This window comes from Leguminivora glycinivorella, chromosome 5, assembly GCF_023078275.1.
Source record: "Leguminivora glycinivorella isolate SPB_JAAS2020 chromosome 5, LegGlyc_1.1, whole genome shotgun sequence".
Taxonomy (NCBI): domain Eukaryota; kingdom Metazoa; phylum Arthropoda; class Insecta; order Lepidoptera; family Tortricidae; genus Leguminivora; species Leguminivora glycinivorella.
In genome coordinates, this window is record NC_062975.1 from 13,211,015 (window position 1) to 13,232,488 (window position 21,474).

A 21,474-nucleotide genomic window follows, 5' to 3' on the forward strand; every position below is an offset into this window, starting at 1 on the left:
TAACAATGATCACTTTTTAGTAATAACTTGTTTTACTTACCCAAATTGTCCTCGGAGTCAGATGAGGATGAGTACACAACCATACGACGCAATCGTTGTCGTTCTCGTTGTAATTTCCTTATTTTAGCATGATAACGCTGAATTCTATCGTCTGCATTTCTTTTCGGCATTGTGCAGCACGTACGTGTTGAGACTTGTTTAAAGTAGGAAGCGTGCGTTCGTTGCCGCGCACAAGAAAAGAATGAGGGCACGCTGCCACGGTAGCTAGCGCTGGAGTACCCACAGGAAACGGAAATCAGTTTTGTTTTTTATATTTGACAAGTGCGAAGTTGCCAGTACATTGAAAAGTACTACATGTTGTGTTTATATCTGAAGAATAAAGCGACGTAATATAATCTCCCGTATTGGAGCGACAGAGCCAGTTGCGTGTCGATCGCGACGTAGTAGCGAAGAAGATTGCCATTTCGGGTAGGCCGGCAGGGGTGCGTATCGATCGATATAACTTTTTTTGATATGTTTTTAGTCGTTATAACGATCATTTGATATAATTGTTGAATCATATAACAACAAATAATATACTAACAAATTGTATAATTCTCATTTGATATAATGATCATTTTTTCGAATAACATTTATTCTAACATACTTTGAGTATAATGCTTATTTCCTATAATAAATAAATGGTATAACACAAACTCTTTCTAGAGCACAGTCAGAATAAAAATAATGTACAATAAATTAGATCCATCATTTACCAGAAAAGTAGATTGGGTTAGAACTGTGACTCCCCTACACACAACGTGCTGCTACCAGAAAAATAGGTTAGGTTAGGTTTGAACTATGACCCTTAAACATATGTACTGCTATCAGAAAAAAAGGTTAGGTTAGGTTAGAACTGTGATCCCTTCAAAAAAGAATAAAATTAATTCAAGAAATATTTTACTGTTTGCAATTTATACTATACTAGTCGTATATCAATAGATAGTTATACCATATAACGGTTATTATAAATAAATGTTATACGAAATAATGATTATACAAAATAAAAGTAGATATTTTGTGGTTATACCAAATGTTAATTATGTCAAATAAGTGATTATATCCTTTAAATATATATCAAATGTTGTTATATCAAATGTTTCTATACCAAAAAAAGTTATACCAATCATTACACACCCCTTCAACTTTGAAAGATAAGACGCTTTTGTTGGTGTATCATAATAATACAATAATAATCATATATACCTACAATATTCCATGCATACACGTATCTGCGCACGTAAGCCAGTTTTTTTTTTCTAAGATTTCACTCCCCTAATTGTCTTAATACCTCCACAATTCTCTTAAATGGGGATTGCTCCGAGCATTCCGAACGCTTTGATTTTGCTGGCAGCATTTTTATCTGAATCCCGTAAGAATAGCATGAGTTTTGTTTGTTTCTGGTATAAATCCGCGCCAGTTATTTCAATTGTCAAAATTTATCTTATGGGTTTCACTTAAAAATATTGCAACCGAAGACAAAATGGGTCAAAACACGGGTATTCTATTGTTTTGTAAGTAGTTATAGTTTGGAAAATTTCCCGCAACTCGATATTTTGCGCCTTTTTTGGGTGATGTGTAATCCGAGATTGCACCATCCGAGTGTTTACTAGTAAATTTTTGCTCGTTTTCAGTTTTTGGTTTGTAGTTCGAAAACCATACCTACAGAAAAGTTGATCAAACCGTAGTGCTACGGGTTACTAATGTATTACCGAAAGTTATTTGCCAGATTTTCACATCCCAAACAATGTATCCCAAAAATTTAAAAGGCAACTCATCATTTCCCAACTTATCGTGTGACATATACATATTTGCCAAAATAATGATATCCAAATAAATATTTAGACATTTCCTTACTTTGGCAATGTTCATTTTACCAAACTTCAATTAATCAAAATGATTAATTGCCAACCAATATTATCCCAACAGAAAAAAAGCCAAATCTAACATTTGGTAAAACATTTCTTGGGCATTTTTTATTTTAACAAACCTTGTTTACTCAAACCGAGTAGTTGAAAAAAATATAAATAAACAACATTTACTTTGACATTTTTTTATATTACCAAATCTTAATGTATTCGAAATAAACTTACTTTTTTAGCAACATTTTGTGTGGGGATCGCAGTTCTAACCTAACCTAAACCTACTTTCTTACCAACATTTTGTGTGGGGGTCGCAGTTTTAACCTAACCTAAACCTACTTTCTTAGCAACAGTTTTGTGTGGGGGTCGCAGTTCCAACCTAACCTAAACCTACTTTCTTAGCAAAGTTTTGTGTGGGGGTCGCAGTTCTAACCTAAACCTACTTTCTTAGCAACAGTTTTGTGTGGGGGCCGCACTTCTAACCTAACCTAAACCTACTTTCTTAGCAACAGTTTTGTGTGGGGGTCGCAGGTCCAACCTAACCTAAACCTACTTTCTTAGCAAAGTTTTGTGTGGGGGTCGCAGTTCTAACCTAACCTAAACCTACTTTCTTAGCAACAGTTTTGTGTGGGGGTCGCAGTTCTAACCTAACCTAAACCTACTTTCTTCGCAACAGTTTTGTGTGGGGGTCGCAGTTCTAACCTAACCTAAACCTACTTTTTTAGCAACATTGTGTGGGGGTCGCAGTTCTAACCTAACGTAAACCTACTTTCTTAGCAACAGTTTTGTGTGGGGCTCGCAGTTCTAACCTAACCCAAACCTACTTTCTTAGCAAAGTTTTGTGTGGGGGTCGCAGTTCTAACCTAACCTAAACCTACTTTCTAAGCAACAGTTTTGTGTGGGGGTCGCAGTTCTAACCTAACCTAAACCTACTTTCTTCGCAACAGTTTTGTGTGGGGGTCGCAGTTCTAACCTAACCTAAACCTACTTTTTTAGCAACATTTTGTGTGGGGGTCGCAGTTCTAACCTAACCTAAACCTACTTTCTTAGCAACAGTTTTGTGTAGGGATCGCAGTTCTAACCTAACCTAAACCTACTTTCTTCGCAACAGTTTTGTGTAGGGATCGCAGTTTTAACCTAACCTAAACCTACTTTCTTCGCAACAGTTTTGTGTGGGGGTTGCAGTTCTAACCTAACCTAAACCTACTTTCTTAGGAACAGTTTTGTGTGGGGGTCGCAGTTCTAACCTAACCTAAACCTACTGTCTTAGCAACAGTTTTGTGTGATGGTCGCAGTTCCAACCTAACCTAAACCTACTTTCTTAGCAAGAGTTTTGTGTGGGGGTCGCAGTTCCAACCTAACATAAACCTACTTTCTTAGCAAAGTTTTGTGTGGGGGTCGCAGTTCTGACCTAACCTAAACCTACTTTCTTAGCAACAGTTTTGTGTGGGGGTCGCAGTTCCAACCTAACCTAAACCTACTTTCTTGGCAACAGTTTTGTGTGGGGGTCGCAGTTCCAACCTAACCTTAACCTACTTTTAGGTTTTTAGGCTATGTTTAGGTTTTTAAAGATTATTTGACTCGTCATAATTATGGTATTTTCGTCAAAAGTGTTTGTGGGAAGCAAACGTGTAAGTAGTTAAAATCTGTTTGGGAAATGAAATTCGGTAAATGAAAACAATCATGTTAAAACACTTGTCAAAAAGTGGTTTTGCATGGTGTGTTTTAAAGGAAAAATTTTTTTACTAAACAAATTATTTGACTAAATAATTTTGTCCAGTAATTAATTTGACGAAAGTAGAGTTGAGCAAACTTTTCTAGTCAAAGTGAAACATTTGCGAAATTAACAGTTGGGGTTATAAAAGTTGCATTACAACAGTTTGGGAAATTATCATTTGACGGATTTTAACGTTGTCAAATGTTATTATGGGAAAGATTGAGTTGACAAACGTGTAGTTGGCAAAATTCGTTTGGGAAATGAAATTCGACAAAAAAATCTTCGGTAAATTAAAAGGATCCCAGTGCTACGTAACTTTCAAGAATTAATAATTTTTAATAAAAAAAACCGCCGCTTTTGGGGTTCTGGTGAAAGGTACTGTTTGCGAATGTTGGATTATGTAGAAATGTGTATTTTTTTAAACTGCTTTTAATGTAAATCTTTGATACATACATACATACATACATACAATCACGCCTGTTTTCCAGAGGGGTAGGCAGAGATCACGAATTTCCATTTACTACGATCCTGACAAACCACTTTCGCTTCACACACTTTCATTACGTTTCTCATACACGCTCGTCGGTTTCGAGTACTTTTGACCTGGCCTTTTTCAAATATTTCCCCGATTTGAACAAGAAAAGTTCGCCTAGGTCTTCCACTTCCAACTGACCCTTTCACTCTTTTTTCATATACTTTCTTCGTTACTCTCCTCTCATCCATCCTCTCTACATGCCCGAACCACCTTAACATACCCATCTCAATCTTTGTCACCACATCTACATCCACGCCACTGTAAGGAGGTTGGTTGATGGAAACAACTTGTCTCTTTGAAGTATGATTTAATACTGGAATATGAGCCTTAACCTACGGAATATATATAGAGAGTTACATGAATCATAATATACTTAAGCATCTATACACTACATCTCCCACGGAGGAAAAGAGAAAAAAAATTGTACAAGTATTTTTTTTTCGAACTTATCAGTAATTAATTCAACAATCATGTATATATTTTTAATCTAAGTGCATAGGAATGCATATGTTTAGTTAGAGTTGTATGTTTACAATAATGCAGACATCATAGCTCTGATTACTGATATCTAATTACTAATACATTTACGAGTATGTTCTGTATGAACCACAGTAAACAAATTAACAGACAGTAAGTAAGTACATATTATAATATATTAACAATGTATCATGGGTTTCATGGTTTAAAAAGTTTTGTCCTGTTTTTGTGAATTACATCAATTTTACCATTTTTCATTATTTTTACATTGGGTGAGATATCTTTTAATACAACATATGGTCCTGAATATAAGCTTTGGAGTTTATTACCAGTTTCATTTTTTATTAAAATTTGATCGTTAGGTTTATAAATGATTGGGTTTATATAGGAGTCGTACCTGAGTTTACGCTGTAATTTACTTGATAGTAAATTGTCACGTGCCTCCTGCTGTGTAACTTGTAATCGATACTTTAATTCTTTCGGATAATCGTCGTAGTTATACAGTGGGTCTATGGATGTAACTAAGTTAGATGGTAAATTACACTGTTTACCGTAGACCAATTCGAAAGGGGTGAACTTTGTTTCAGAATGTACTGATGTGTTGTAAGCGAAGCTCCAAAATGGAAGCCATTCGCTCCAAGCTTCGGGGTGATTATCGGTCTGTATGCGTAAAAACGCACCTAAGTGTTTGTGGGAATTTTCTAAAGATCCAATTGATTGGTGATGATAAGCTGTAGAGTTAATTTGATTAATTTTTAATATTTTACATACCTCTTTCATCGTTGCGGAAATAAATTCGGTGCCTCTGTCGGTTGCTATGGTGTTTGGTATGCCATGTTGAAGAATGAAATTGTTTACAAAACATTTGGCAACTGCTGTGGAAGTTTTAGAGACAAGGGGATACGCACAAACATATTTAGATAATTCGCATTGTATCGTAAGAATATATGAATTATTATAACTATCCTTATCTAGAGGGCCCACTATGTCTAGAAATATTTTTTCAAACGCGGTATGCGCTGTTGTAGTCACTACCATAGGTTCTTTTATGTGAACCGTATATTTTTGGCGCTGGCATTTTTCACACTTACTTATGAACTGCTTTATATCGCTTTCAAGTCCAGGCCAGTAATAGTACTTTTTGATGTTATTATACATTCTCCTAGCACCCGCGTGGCCACTCGTGGGTAAAAGGTGAAAATCATTGAGTATGACTCTTTTATCGTCCTTGTCGTTTATTCGTTTCACTTTATTCAATATAGTTAGTCGTGGTCCGGACCAGTTTACCATATTTTTTATTTCACTTACTAACTTTTTGACAAATATGTCATTGTTTTCATTTTTAATAAAATAAATCTCATCTACATTAATTTCCTTACAAAAGTCACAAAGTTCTCTCACAAAAGCGGCTCGCGTCAGTTGTGATGGAGATACTTGTTTTATATAAATAGTCTTGTTTTCTTTACTGTAACTTAATGTTTTACTCTCGCGATTTATTAGTTTCTCTCTTTTTAACTTGTCTATACTTTTTATATCTAAAAATCTCAATTCAACGGAATCTTTCGGTTTGTTATGTGTTGCTACAACTCTTGGTTGATCAGACCTGTCGTCAGTAGAAACCATATCAACCCGAGATACCGCATCCATCCTCCTTCTCTGAGCTCTAGTTATCACGTTGATCACCTGTTCATTCATCTCTTTCAACTCTTCTGACGTAATACGTATCCTGGACAACGCGTCTGCAGCCACATTGTCCTTCCCTTTCACATATTCAACCACGTAATCGTACTCCTCCATTGCTAGTCTGAACTTCAATAACCTACTAGAGGGATCCTTCATATTAAATAAGTACACAAGAGGTTTATGATCCGTACAAATTTTAAATTTACGACCATACAAATACGGTCTAAAATGCTTAACTGCCCAAACCACAGCGAGTAATTCCTTCTCCACTGTGGGGTATTGTATTTCCGCTTTATTTAAACTTCTACTGGCGTAAGCTACCGGTAATCCATTAGAATTTGATAAAATTGCACCTATTGAAAATTTGGAAGCATCTGTTTGTACGTGAAATTCATTTTTCTCCGAAAAATCAGGATACTGTAAAACTGGAGGTGACGTCATGCAATCTTTAAGACTATCGAATGCTTTTTGACAATTATTATCCCATTGAAACTTAACGTTTTTGCGACATAACAAGTTTAAGTAATAAGCTTTTTCAGCAAAATTCGGGATGAATTTTCGGTAATAATTTGCGAAAGCCACGAATCGTTTCACCTCGTCTGTGCTTTTTGGAACTGGATAATTTTTCATAATTTCTATTTTAGATGGATCTGGCAACACTCCGTCACCTGATACGACATGTCCTAGATATAGTAAATCTTTACGCAAAAAGTCGCATTTTTCCGGATTTAATTTTAAATTTACGCTTCTAAGTCTTTCAAAAACATCCTGTAAATTTTTGTTGTGTTCATTTAAATTACGGCCAAAAATTATGAGATCATCTAAGTAAACAAAGCATTTTTGATAAGTTAATCCAGCCATGGCCATTGTCATCATCCGAGAGAATGAATTTGGACTGGTTTTACAACCTTGGGGCATTCTGGTCATTTGCCACCTGCCTCCACCGAAAGCTGTATATTTTCTACTGTCTGGTTCTAATTCAACGTTGTAATATCCCTGATTTAAGTCCAAATGAGTGAAATAAATACTACCGGATAACGAATCTAATATCTCTGTGATGTTGGGAAGGGGAAATTTATCGTCTGTTATACAATTATTAAGTTTACGGTAATCTACTACTAATCGCCATTTTTTGTTTCCATTGTTATCCGATTTTTTAGGAACTAATAATATTGGGCTTGACCACTCGCTTCTGCACGGCTCTATAATACCCTGTTCTAACATGTTATCTAATTGTTTTTGTATTTCTCCTTGTTGCGAGTGCGGTAGCCTATATGGTTTGACATACACAGGTTGTACATCCTTTTTCAAAGTAATTTTATGCTTGTATATATTGGTCGTAGTTAACTTGTCCCCTGGTAAATAAAAAATATCACAGTATTTGGCACACAATTTTTCAATTGAAATTTGTTCCTCTTTATTTAAGTGACTAATTTTCAAATGAGAAAACATATTTTTAACCCGTTCTGCATTTTTGTGCGTTTCGCCAAACATACACACATCGTAGTCACTTGCCCTGTGAATAGTTGGATTTAAATGGTTAATAGTCAAATCATTATCAGTGGTATTAAGCAAACGAATAGGTATCTTGCCATTGTTAGGTTTCACTAACGCACTAGCCATAAACAATCCGGGTTGAATCTCGTTTGCACACACCACACATTCCTCTGCCATATTCGTCCGTATATAACGTATAGTTTCCGACCTAGCCGGTACCGTCAAACGGTTGTCATCCTCTATAAATAGCGGTAGTATTATTTTATAATCTAAGCGGTTCCTTAAAGTCAAAGTGTAATTATAGTAGTCTATAGTGGACGTGTACTTTCTAAAAAAGTCATGTCCTAAGATACCGCCAGCCGTACATGGCAAGGAATTAAAAACATAACACTTTTGATTAAGGCTATGCTCTCCATAATTAAGGTTTAAGTAAACATATCCGATAGGTTGGACTTTGCCACCTAGTCCGCTGACTACTACATTATCGTTATGGATTGGAATATTCTGGTTACGTATGTACTTATATTTTATAGCGCATATAGTAGAGCCCGTGTCTATTAAAAATTGCGTAGAGATATCGTTATTATTACCTATAGATAATTCTACATAACTATGTTTCTTGTTACTATTTATTAAAATGTATTCTTTAGTCACGAAAAAATGTATTTTCGCTATTACTCCTGTTATTGTCCGTCATGACATGTACTTGCTGTTGGTTAGGTATCCCATTGTTTCTAATATTTTTGTTATAATAAAATTGGGACCTACCTCTGTTCTGGTGGTAGGGCCTCGTTGGTCCTCTAGTAGCCGCAGGGTGGAAGCCTCGTCCCGTGCCTCGCTGTCGACTACTGGTCCCGTACCGGCCCGATGGTTGTCCGCGGGTCGATGCAGAGTGTGACCTACCACGGTGTCCTCTAGCGTGTGAGGATAATGGGCCTCTGAAATACCTTGGATTATAATTATGGTGACGGGCAATGGTCAACAGTCCTTCACCTGATGTACTCGCACTTGGTGTGGAGCGATCGTAATCAATAGCAGCTTGAACCGCATCTTTTAGTGTAGTAAAATTTCTGGCAGCGATGATAGTACTAAGCCTGCGATTGCGCAGCCCATCCGCAAAGCTCTGAATGGCCTGACGTTCATTTAAGGGTCGTAGCACCTTATAGTTATCGACATTGTCGCCTGCCTGACACAAAGTAAGATCGACAAACATTTCCGCTAATTGTTTACCATAATCGTCAATAGAAAGTTCATTTTGTTTCAAATTCAAAAGTTGTTTTTGCAAACTTGGCACAGATTTTTTCGGTAAAAGTTCATTTTTCATGTCCGAGAGTAACGCTTTAACACTACTATACTGTGGTAGCAACTTAAGTTTAGCTGAAGGCGATAGTCTACTTTTCAAGACGAAGGTTACCAATTTTGTTTTCGACTCACTATCCAAAAGCGATTGATAATATTCAATACCGTCAATTAAATTTTGTATCTCATTAATATCATCTTTCATAACTGGTAATAGACTCAAAGCCGTTTTTAAGTTAAACTTCTCCATTTCGATTGAATTATTGGACCCGTTATTTTCGTTACACAATTCTATAATCTCCGCATACAATTTGTCAAATTGACTACACAATTCTTTTATAGTTATAAGATCATCTTGCGTTATGCTATCTTTTATTTCTTCTAAGCTATCCAAAAAACTAGTATAATCAGAAAGTACAGTTTGTGCCTCAATTAATTTATTTTTAACAACTGGTCCTTCCCTTCTCTTAGGACCGATTTTAATCAAATATTTTCTTATAGCAGTTAATTGTTCAATTAAAGCTAATAACTCTTCTGCCATACTAAAACATTATTAAAATTAGAATATCATTCGCCTTAACAATACCTAAACAACACTAATTATAAATCAATTAAGTCTCATGTTACTCACAGTCCGGTGCGGTATGTACATACGAGTACATTCGGTACAGACGATCATCGCGCACAACACAACACTTTTCACTGCACTATATTCTGGCTGTATTGTTTTATGAAAATAATGTTTGTTTCTAAATGTTCAAATCTGAATTAAACTTCGTTTTCTGATTTGGGCGTTCGGCGAAAAATTGACCTTCTCAATGCGTGTCCACGTATCTCCTCGCGGATCCACCGTTTGTGGCATTTCCGGTACATGTAGTATGCAGCACCCAAGCAAATGATACCAAAAATGCATACCACCACGACGAGCAGACAATTTGTGGTATTTATACTCTTGACCACCTCAGCGTTGTTGCTGGAGCCCCCGGCAGCATTCTGGGCTATAACGACCTCTTCTTTTGTTTGCGAAGATCCCATCTCGCCGTTATGTGTAAAATGATGTAGTTCGTCCTTGCAACTATGATAATATTCTATTTAACGTTAACGCTTTCGCGCGCGATAGTCATGGCGGCGCGCAACGAACTGCGTCGGCAGGGTCGCCATGTAAGGAGGTTGGTTGATGGAAACAACTTGTCTCTTTGAAGTATGATTTAATACTGGAATATGAGCCTTAACCTACGGAATATATATAGAGAGTTACATGAATCATAATATACTTAAGCATCTATACACTACACCACACTTCTCTCTTATCACGCTATTTCTGATCCTATCACTCAACTTCACACCATCAGCCATGCTTCTTAACGCTCTCATTTCCACGGCATTCACTTGACTTTGATGTCTTTTCTCCCACACCCAACTTTCACTACCATACATAAGTGTAGGTACTAAAACTCCTCTATGCACCGCCAGGCGATCTTTCTGGCTGCCCATAAAAGTGTTTAGTGCTCCATTCACTCTATTCCCAGCATTCACTCTCCTTTCAATATCTTTTCCATGTTTACCGTCCCTTGTAAACAACGTTCCCAAATACACAAACTCTTTCACTTGTTCAATCTTTGATTATTTGATGAAAACATAAATGAATATACGTATACGTATATAAGTCACTAAGTGTGACGTTCAGATTTGTAGAGTTCCGTTATGACCATCATCAGCAGTTCCACTGCACCATATGTCACTGTTATGAACGTAAATGAATGATGTTCGTATAAAAATACCAAAGTAAAGTCATTAATACGTGTGCCGTTCAGATTTGAGAAGTTACGTTTTGATCATCATCAGCAGGTTCCACTGCACCGAGTGTCACTGTTCCGAACGTAAATGCATGCTGTTGTTATAAAAACACAAAAATCACTATTTGTATATACTTTAAGATTTGAGGAGTTCCCTCGATTTCTCCAGGATCCCATCATCAAAACTGGGTTTTGATAAAAATGGGACTATTCCGTATGGTACAGTGAAACCTGGATAAGTGAGACTTCAAGGGACGACAAAATTTATCTCACTTAAAGAGGTATTCCACTTATTCAGGGTCTCAGTTAGACAGGCATAATAAAATGTTTGTCTCATTTACAGAGGGTATCACTAATAGAGGCCAGAATAGAGGGTATGCCAGTTATAGAGGTGATAAATAAGGTGTTTTGCATATAGTTATTATTAGTTGCATACTACTTAAAAGAAAAGGTAAATAAGCCTTGTATTGAAATAAAATATAAGACTCTAACGTCATTGTGTCTTAAAACTTTTATAGGTATATTATGAATGTATTTTTTTTAAATATTTTTATGTAAATTATCGAGATACTTTTTGTGTTCAGATGAGTTTAAGGGTTTTCTTGGTTATTTTACATAATTAAAAGGATCAATCGCGTAATTTAAAGATAGGTTAAGAATTTTTTAAAATATGGAAGTAGATTTTCAACGAAGTCCAAGTTACAGAGGTCATAGATTTACTGTGTCTCAGACACAGAGGTAATTTTTTTTATAACATTCTTATCAAACAATTAAGTTCATATACATTTCAAATATAGTCTCAGTAACAGAGGTAAAATACACACTCTGTCTCACTAATAGAGGGAAATGTGACTATAAAATCGAAAAGGCTTATCTCACTTATAGAGGTCTGTATTGTCTCACTAATAGAGGTAAATCGGTGCGAAAGCGTCGGGACCACACCTTGGGTCCCAACTAAAGAGGTTTCTCACTTATCCAGGTCCCACTTAACCAGGTTTCACTGTATATACATTCAATAAAAAAAATTCAAAATCGGTCCACTAGCGACGGAGATACCGAATAACAAACATCAAAAAAAAAAACATACCTACAGACAAATTGTGACCCCCCCCCCCGTCTTGAGATTTTGGCGGGTGGTTAAAAAAGAACGAGGTGCAGTCCAAATGTCTCTGGCCCGACAAATATAGCGGAAGAGTTTATAAAGCGAGATGAGTGAAAAACCGTGAGTTCATGAAACTAGAGACCAGCATAGACACCGCGTAGCGAGTTTTATGAATGCAATTGCTACTGTAGATGAAACCATGGTTATGTAAGACGATACTCTATACAAAAGAAAATTAATGGAGTGACAACGTCATGGTGAAAAGGCGCCTAGAACAACCTCGGTCACAAAATGCCCAAAAAAGATAAAGGCTACGGTATTCTAGGGTTGTCACGAAATTCTAACGATTTACATTAAAGAAGGGTAGGCTACGGTAAAAAGCAGATAATAAATATAGGTAAATATTTTTTGTCCAGTTACGATAGCAGATTATGCATAATAGTCTTTAAAAATTTAGCAGAAGACAAAGGCATCTCCGCGACAATTTCCCCGTTCACGCTGCTTTATTTTACAAGGTTGCTATGACGAATTGTGTCTTCAAAAAAATTCGTGTGTGAAAAAAAAGTGATTATTATTTGTTCTAAAAACTTAAGGTAGACTGAAGTAGAAAAAAAATATCTGACGAAGTGACCGAGTGCGGTTTAGGCCGATTTTGAGGACAAAAATCTTTATTATTTTTATTAGGTGATGGGGAAGCTTTTAAAGAGATTTGAAAAGTGCGTTTTGACAGAGGAAGACTACCTATATTAAAAACTAAAAATAAAATTTTGGCCGGAAACTTTTGGACCGCACCTCGTACCTAAGTTGATAGTGATTCGTAGTTACAGGTTGTAAATAACCGACACGGTGAATTTCATAGTTTTTGGTATGATCATTGATCATGTAAGTTTGGAAAATGCACATTGCATTATCAAAAGAAAACGATCAATAACTGAAAACATTGAAATTTTGTAAATTAAGCCAGAGCTCGTCATATTTAGAATCTGAAGTCATAACACACCATTAATTTCTGCCGTTTTGTGGTCAATATTGTCTGACAAGGTTTCTGATTCGAAATTTACCTGGCAGCCTACAAGTGTTATAAACAGCCTGCATTTTTCCATTCCATAGCTACTGTTGAATATATTTAATACATCTTACAGATATCTTAACAAGATACCAATGCGATAGCGTCTACTGTAGACACTACAGGTGCCGTAGCCGAATGGAATTTCTACGACGCGAAACGAAAACGGAACGCCGCGAAAGGTAGTCTGGCTCTGTCGCGCCAATACGCAAGAGCGATAGAGATAGATATCTACGAGCGTTTCGTTTCGTGAGCGTTTGTGCCATTCGGCTGTATACCTTGGCTAGAGGATACGGTAGCGAAAATACTAAAATTCCCAAGTTGAAAGGAGCCCCCTTTCAACTTGGGAATTTTAGTTAAATATACAAGTGTTATTAACTATACTTCGTTTTTTTTAGCATTAGAGAGACCTGTCAAGAACGAGATATAAGGTTTTTTATCGGGCACATTCTGCGGATCGAACAGTGAATACGAGTTAATAAATATCTCTTATTTATTATCATGTTTTATTAACACATACATTACTCAGCGTTGTGAACAGATAAGAAACATAACTTTGGTTAATTTATATTGTAAGATGGAAAGCTAAGAATTTTAAAAAATTGTGTGTGCAATTTTTCATGGAAAGGTTGTACATTAAAAAACCTAAAGAGGCAGAGTTCTCACACTATGCTCTATTTTTAAACGTCACTGTCACTATCTACATACAGCATGTGCATAAGTTCAGAGAAATCAGTGGTATCGGCCGAAATCGAAGAAGGAATGTTTACGACCACTGCTTCTTCGTTTACCCGTTTGACAGATAATTCTAATCTTAAAAGAAACGGAGTATAGATTTATCGAAAAAAAATTGTCCATTAAGAACAACTCAGTCAAAAGATACTTATTTCAAAAAAATCTTTAAAATCGAGGTTCCGCTCTCGACACTTCCCATCTTCAAAACTTAATCAATCAGAACGAAATTTGAGAATCTGAATAAGAATGAATCTATGTCGGACCGTTTAGCTTTTTAGGGTTCCGTAGTCAACTTATAGTTTCGCCATGTCTGTCTGTCCGTCCGTCCGTCCGTCCGCGGATAATCTCAGTAACCGTAAGCACTAGAAAACTGAAATTTGGTACCAAATGTATGTAAATCACGCCGACAAAGTGGTAAAATAAAAAGTGGAAAAAAATGTAAAGTGGGGACTGATTTTTTTTTTCATTCCAACCCCAACGTGTCATATATTGTTGGATAGATATTTAAAAATGAATTAGGGTTTACTAACACCGTTTTTTGATAATATTAATATTTTCGGAAATAATCGCTCCTAAAGAAAAAAAAAAGTGTCCCCCCCTCTAACTTTTAACCCAAATGTTTAAAAAATATGAAAAAAATCACAAAAGTACAACTTTATAAAGACTTTCTAGGAAAATTATTTTGAACTTGATAGGTTTAGTAACTCTACACTGAGCGTGGCCCGACACGCTAATGGCCGGTTTTTTGGTTAATTGTTATCAATCTTGAGTATCACACCTTTTTTTGCGCCACAATGAAAAAGGCCATTTTTGGAATTTTTTGATTGGCTCTAGAAGCTTTAAAAAGCAGAATATCAAAAAAATCAACACGGTCCGACACAGATAAACATAATAACAATCTGTAAAACTCCCGTGAGACTCATACATATTTAAAAATATTTTAAGCGGGTTACTCACGTATTAAGTCGATATAGCGTTCGACATGTTTCGGTTCAATTTCGAGAACCTTTCTCAAGAGTAGCGACACCCCGCCTTTACATGTCGAGAGCGCGACGCATACTGAACCGAAACATGTCGAACGCTATATCGACTTAATACGTGAGTAACCCGCTTAAAATATTTTTAAATATAACAATCTGTGTTGAAAAAAATAATTGCTCTATCTTCAAAAACCAGGGAGGAAATAGTCGAGAGCATTTGTATGGAGAATTGACCCCTACCGTATCGTCTTAACACAGATGTACCCTCCTGTACCTCCCCTTAAAGCCGATTGCGAAATTGAATACCCTCAACAAACAAATTTAGGCCAAATTGGAAAGGCTGGAAATAGGTCTAAAAAAACAATATCACTGCGAAGCCTAAGTCCATTAGGTGTCAATAGAACCGAAGCTACAAAAATCAATCAACGAACTTAAACGAAACTCGAAGTCCAAGAAAAAAATTAATAATGCGAACAAACTAATTTAACTTCAAAACTTCGTATCCTGCACTGTTTGATGTCATTCGTTAGTTGGAAATGAAATACACTTAACATGTTTCATTTTATTTTGTTAAGATAGATGTTAATGAAGTTTTAATAGTATAATAGCGAAATAAATAATCATACATGAAAATGTTAAAAGTAAAATAAAAATATTAATGACATATAAAATAATAGTGCCGCGTCTATAAGACACGGTATTCGCTGAGTGGCATCCTATTTGGTGTACTAGTTATTAAGTATTATGTACTTGTTTTTATTATGTATCTGTATGCCAAATAAATATTTTCTATTCTATTCTATTCTAATATAACATTCGTGCATTCTTTCACAGGTTGACTCAGGTGAGCTCAAGAAGGCTTGTGTTGTGGCAAAGAGGATCGAGTGTTATAGAGAGTTACTGTCGAAGTAAAATGTGTAATCACAGTGACTGCCATCTCTTGACTCAGCCTTAAAACTTTTGAACCTCAGTTTTGACAATTTGGCCCATATTCTTAGCTTGATATGTTTTAAAATGTCAAATATTAATATTAGAGCCATCTAGCTGAGCGTACCCCAAAGGTGTAATGCCATCTAGGCCACCGTACATTTTTCTGTGTGGTACTGAGGTACGTTTTTTTCTTAGACTTTATCTGTCTATACGGAGTTATAATATATGTCTTTGGTTGTGGGTAGGTAATCTGACAACGATATATAGGTACTACACAAAAATTACAGACAGAAAATATTCATGTCTCCGGAACAAATGTGTGAGCTCATCAACAAAAAATGCACTTACCTTGATTTGAACCCAGGAACGCGGCGCAGGGCCGCGGGTCTGTTGGTGAAAAAAAGCAATTTAAACTATAATATATTATTACATAAGATGTCAATAATATGCCTAAAAAGATGTCGTATTTGTTTACATTTTTTGTTTTTCTAATGGGATTTGGTTAAGCACTTCGGTACAACATACTTAGAGTTTTGACTTAATAATACGTAATAGGTACATTTTTTAAAAGTGAATTTTCCTTCATTGAGATTCGCTTGTTATTTCTATTGTACGTAGGTATGTAATTATATTGCTATCACGCTCGCACAGTGTCATTCACAGGTTGGATTGTGAATGAAAGCCGCTTCCGTGATCCCCTAAATGAAATTAATGAAAATGTCTAAATTATATAAAATAAAATGACAGACTGACATATCGAAACCGCTGGTCCTGGAGATTCTGGCATGTAGGTTCCTTATAAGGTGTAGAGGAGCACAAAGAAAGGATTTTTCAAAATTCACCTCTAATGGGGTGACATGGGGGTCCAAAGTTTGTATGGGAAAACAAGATTAGATGAATATGCGGGCGAAGCCGCGGGAAAAAGCAAGTTAATTATATGACTTTCACAATGAAGTTGTGTTCGATTATTAATTAAATGTTTTTTCTTTACAGTACAACCAGTTCTTCGCAAGATGACGACGCGGACTGGCCGAGAAGCATTTTTTTCGAAGATTACTTGGGTCAAAATGGCACAAATACTACACTGGGTTAGTACCTTAGTATTAGTAGGTACATACAGAGTGTAACAAAAATGGTGGTGATCCGTTTAAGGGCGTATCGTAAGTATTCTTATCAGGAAAAAGTAGAAGAAAATTTTTTTTTCGCTAAAAAAATTTTCACTTTGGAGATTCGACCGATTCGCGCAGCCCGGCTCATACAGCCGGGCTGCGCGAATCGGTCGAATCTCCATACAAAGATAAAAAATTTTTTTGCGAAAAAAAATTTTTATCCTACTTTTTCCTGATGAGAATACGATACTGAATACGCCCTTAAACGGATCACCACCATTTTTGTTACACCCTGTATATCACTTAAAACTTCCGTGTTTACGGCCAGTGCAACCGGGTAGAAAATGCTAGAAGTGTCGGAAAACAGGTTAAATAATGTTACTTAATTGTATTCGATTTGAGAGTCATATCCAATATATGTAGTATCTTAGTAATTATTTAAACTTTATGATGGTGCTGTATTTATATAACCTTTGACATGACTGCAGTACATTTTACAACTCTTGCAAATATTCGTTTACTTACTTTGCAAAGACTTCATTTGTGCGTTTTAATATAGCTTGTATAGGATACTAGACTCATATCTAATTTGACACAATCAATGATTTTCTGTAATATTTGACATAAGAAACCAATATTTAATGATTTTGGATATTTAATGTGGCAACTGGCCGGAGATCGCCCAGAACCGGGACGAGTAGAAATCTAAGGGGGAGGCCTTTGCCCAGCAGTGGGACACAATATAGGCTTGTAATAATAATAAAAATATGTGGCCACCGAAAATGCTGTCGGCCATGTAGTGACGTCATAAAATTCATGTCAAATCAATCACTGAAATAATGACCTTTATGCCGCGTACTTAAAGTGTTGTTATCGCACTCAATGACTTCATTCACAGAAAATCTATCAGATAACATGGCTGATGTTGTTTCTACCTGGTTACGTAAAAGTATTCTTTAAAAAAAAATTTCGGTTTTAAGTCATAATAAAATATAGTGATATTTTTTTTCGGTTAATTGGACAGTAAGTAATAATAATTATAAAACAAACTATAAAAAACCGGCCAAGAGCGTGTCGGGCCACGCTCAGTGTAGGGTTCCGTAGTTTTCCGTATTTTTCTCAAAAACTACTGAACCTATCAAGTTCAAAACAATTTTCCTAGAAAGTCTTTATAAAGTTCTACTTTTGTGATTTTTTTCATATTTTTTAAACATATGGTTCAAAAGTTAGAGGGGGGGGGACGCACTTTTTTTCTTTTAGGAGCGATTATTTCCGAAAATATTAATACTATCAAAAACCGATCTTAGTAAACCCTTATTCATTTTTAAATACCTATCCAACAACATATCACACGTTGGGGTTGGAATGAAAAAAAATATCAGCCCCCACTTTACATGTAGGGGGGGTACCCTAATAAAACATTTCTTTCAATTTTTTATTTTTGCACTTTGTTGGCGTGATTGATATACATATTGGTACCAAATTTCAGCTTTCTAGTGCTAACGGTTACTGAGATTATCCGCGGACGGACGGACGGACGGACGGACGGACGGACGGACGGACGGACGGACGGACGGACGGACGGACGGACGGACAGACAGACATGGCGAAACTATAAGGGTTCCTAGTTGACTACGGAACCCTAAAAAAGGATCAAGTAGCCTATTTGTTGATTGCACGGACAGAGCACAATTTTATGAAGTCGTAGGTATGTTGTATCGTATTGTAGTATGTATTGTTATTCGTTTTGGTTCGTAAATTACAAAATATTGTTCGTAAATTACAAAGTTTTTAGTAGGTATACACCGTGTTTTTATTGAATTCCTTTAGCCTTGACTTGGGCATCTAGGTCAATTATAGGAAACAGAATGGCATAGTTGCTTTTCTTAAATTCGTATTTTGTTTTAAAAAAAAACTATACACCTGCGATAGATGTTACATCAATTGCTGTTGAGAAACGGGCTTTACAATTAACTCTACTAAGTGTCAAAACTACGACATGTCAAATATCTCATATCGAACACATAAAGCCCGTTTCTCAACAGCAGATTAATGTTACATCTATCGCAGGTGTATGGTGGTTTTATAGAAAAAAAAATGTGAATGCCTTGAAAATGCCTTTTCTTTCTTTCTTGAATTAAGAACAAATAACTATGCTATTCTGTTCCCTATAATGAACCTAACTATATAACTACCGAAGTTAATGGAATTCAATAAAAACACGGTGTAGATTATAGGTAGGTATACCTTTATTAAAAAAATAGACACTAAGGTTTTTATGAGATAGGAGGCAAACGAGCGGACTAGTCGCTTGATGGTAAATGACCACAGCACAGATGGTGCAAATATGTCTATTTACATGGAAGTACCGGGAGAGGAAAACCGAAGAAGAGGTGGATGGACTGTGTGAGACATGATATGGAACTAAAACAAGTTAATGATGAGATGACGAGTGATATAGATGTATGGAAGAGAAAGACTTGCTGCGCCGACCCCAAGTGACTGGGATAAGGGCAAGAGAATGATGACGATACTGCTCGATCTTCAATCAGTATCGAGATACCGCTTTTTCTGTCCAATTTTATTCTTCTTCCTCCTACCCTTATCCCACGTTATGTGGGGTCGGTACAACATGTCTTCCTCTTCCATTCTCCCCTATCTTTCGTCATCTCAACACTCACATCTTTCTTTTTCATGTCCTCTTTCACACAGTCCATCCATCGTTGTTTGGGTTTACCCCTCCCTCTCCATCCATCAACATTCATCTCCAACATTCTTTTGCCTATATGACACTCATCCCTCCTCATTACATGACCGTACCACGCCAACCTGCCACTCCTCATCTTTTCCGTTATAGGCGCAACTTTCAAACTTCCCCTAATATACTCATTCCTGATCCGATCCATTCTGGTCACTCCACACATCCATCTCAACATTCTCATTTCCGCTACGTGCACTCTCCTTTCATCCTCCACCTTTGTCGCCCAGCATTCAGATCCATACAATACAACAGGCCTTACGATCGTCTTATAGATTTTCCCCTTAAGTTTAAGGGGCATCCGTCGATCGCATGTTGTCCCTGTGACTCTGATTACCAACTGAAGTGATTCTGATTACCAACTAGATAACTAGATATCAGTCATACATTGTCGTATAGAAACATTAGTGCTATGAAAGTAGCGGATCAAATAACGATTCCTAAATAAGTATCATCCTGTAACCGCGTAACAAAAGGAGATATTCATAGAAAAAATAATTAAACTTACTGACCACGAACTATATATATTCATTTACCCTTACTCGTATGTCGGAACGTTATTTAGGATGTCAGGTACATTCAGCATGTTTTATTTTTCCGCTACTATTGATGTCGACAGTATTTAAATCTGTAAGGTGGGGACATTCCGACTGCTTCTATTTTATTTTAATTTTTTGCGGAACCATGTTGAACTTGATGTTCGAGTTCGAAACACGAATCATGTTTATTGTTAACTAGTGATATGTATTGAAGACCAATGGATTAAGGATGAAAAACTGGTATACCTTCGGAGGTGTAAGAGGCGTAGATAAAGATATATAAACAAAAAGTTATAGTCAATAGACGGTCTTTCCGGGTAGACGGTCTTCTCCACACTGACCTTACATATTTACCTTAAATATTTACTGAAGCTACTGCAGCTTTCAGGCAAATATATCCGCGGGGATAAAACGAGGAATTTGTTGCTTCGCATGGATTTTCATTTGTGTCATCTCTCCATGTAAGTACTTAGTACATTTCCGGAAAGTTAAGCAAAGGTACATAATAATAATAAATCCTTTATAAGCTTCATTTGTTAGGAAATGTTTTGCTTTTGCTCAGTTAGTTTTAGTTTACAGTAGATATTAGATTTAGTTCTACAATTATTTTGAAGGTAGTTTAACCGATTTTGCAACAGGTAAATTATTTATGATAAAATGATATCGACTCCAAACTAAAATAGCGGTATATTTTCCATTTTTTTTTGGGGACATTCTAATAAGTAAATAGTTGTTGTTACATAAATACATAACTCAGTCCTATATAAAAATCTCAGAACTATCCAAAATATTGGGTTGTTTTGGGGGTTTTTAAAAATATCACAGAAGGCGTAAAAAGTTCAAATTTTCATATTAAGTAGTTATGCTTCTGTTGGTTCTATAATATCAGTTTAACTTCTGAAAATCTCTTAAAATTTAGTTGATCATCAGGTGATAAGCGAGCGAGATATCATTTTTTTAAATAAGTAGGTACCTATCATAAACTTTCTTTTCACTTTTTACTACTGCTGACATATTTACCTATTCGGCTTAATCAAAACCTAAGGTATAGAAAACGTGAAGCATTTCGAGAAGATAGGTCATTTCGCTTCATTCGTGACCTAACCTAGTGAATAGAAGGGAACACGTAGATGGGTTGGCGAATACTTTTTTACCCCGGAATTTATGATATCGCCTAAAGAAAAAAAAATACGAGGCCAATGGGGTCCTTGGGGGAATATAGGACTATATTTTGCAAGCAAAAAAATGGTGTGCTAACTTCGTAATTTAAAAAAAAAAGTAAAAAAATCAGACTTTTTTTGGTTTTTGCCGTTTTATTAAAAAACTATGCATTTTTGGCCAAAAGTTGCT

General features: G+C 36.1%; 1 protein-coding gene across 2 annotated transcripts in view; it reads left to right on the top strand.

The window, feature by feature from the left end:
- The window catches only part of LOC125226072 (RYamide receptor-like), a 121,531-nt gene that overhangs the window by 27,201 nt on the left and 72,856 nt on the right, over positions 1–21,474 (top strand). Inside the window, exon 2 of one of the 2 annotated variants that reach the window (XM_048129912.1) lies at positions 16,712–16,806. In XM_048129912.1, coding sequence (XP_047985869.1) covers positions 16,712–16,806 — 95 coding nt within the window. Of the gene's footprint in view, positions 1–16,694; positions 16,807–21,474 lie in introns of those variants that run through there. The other variant, XM_048129911.1, reaches the window with a different exon arrangement.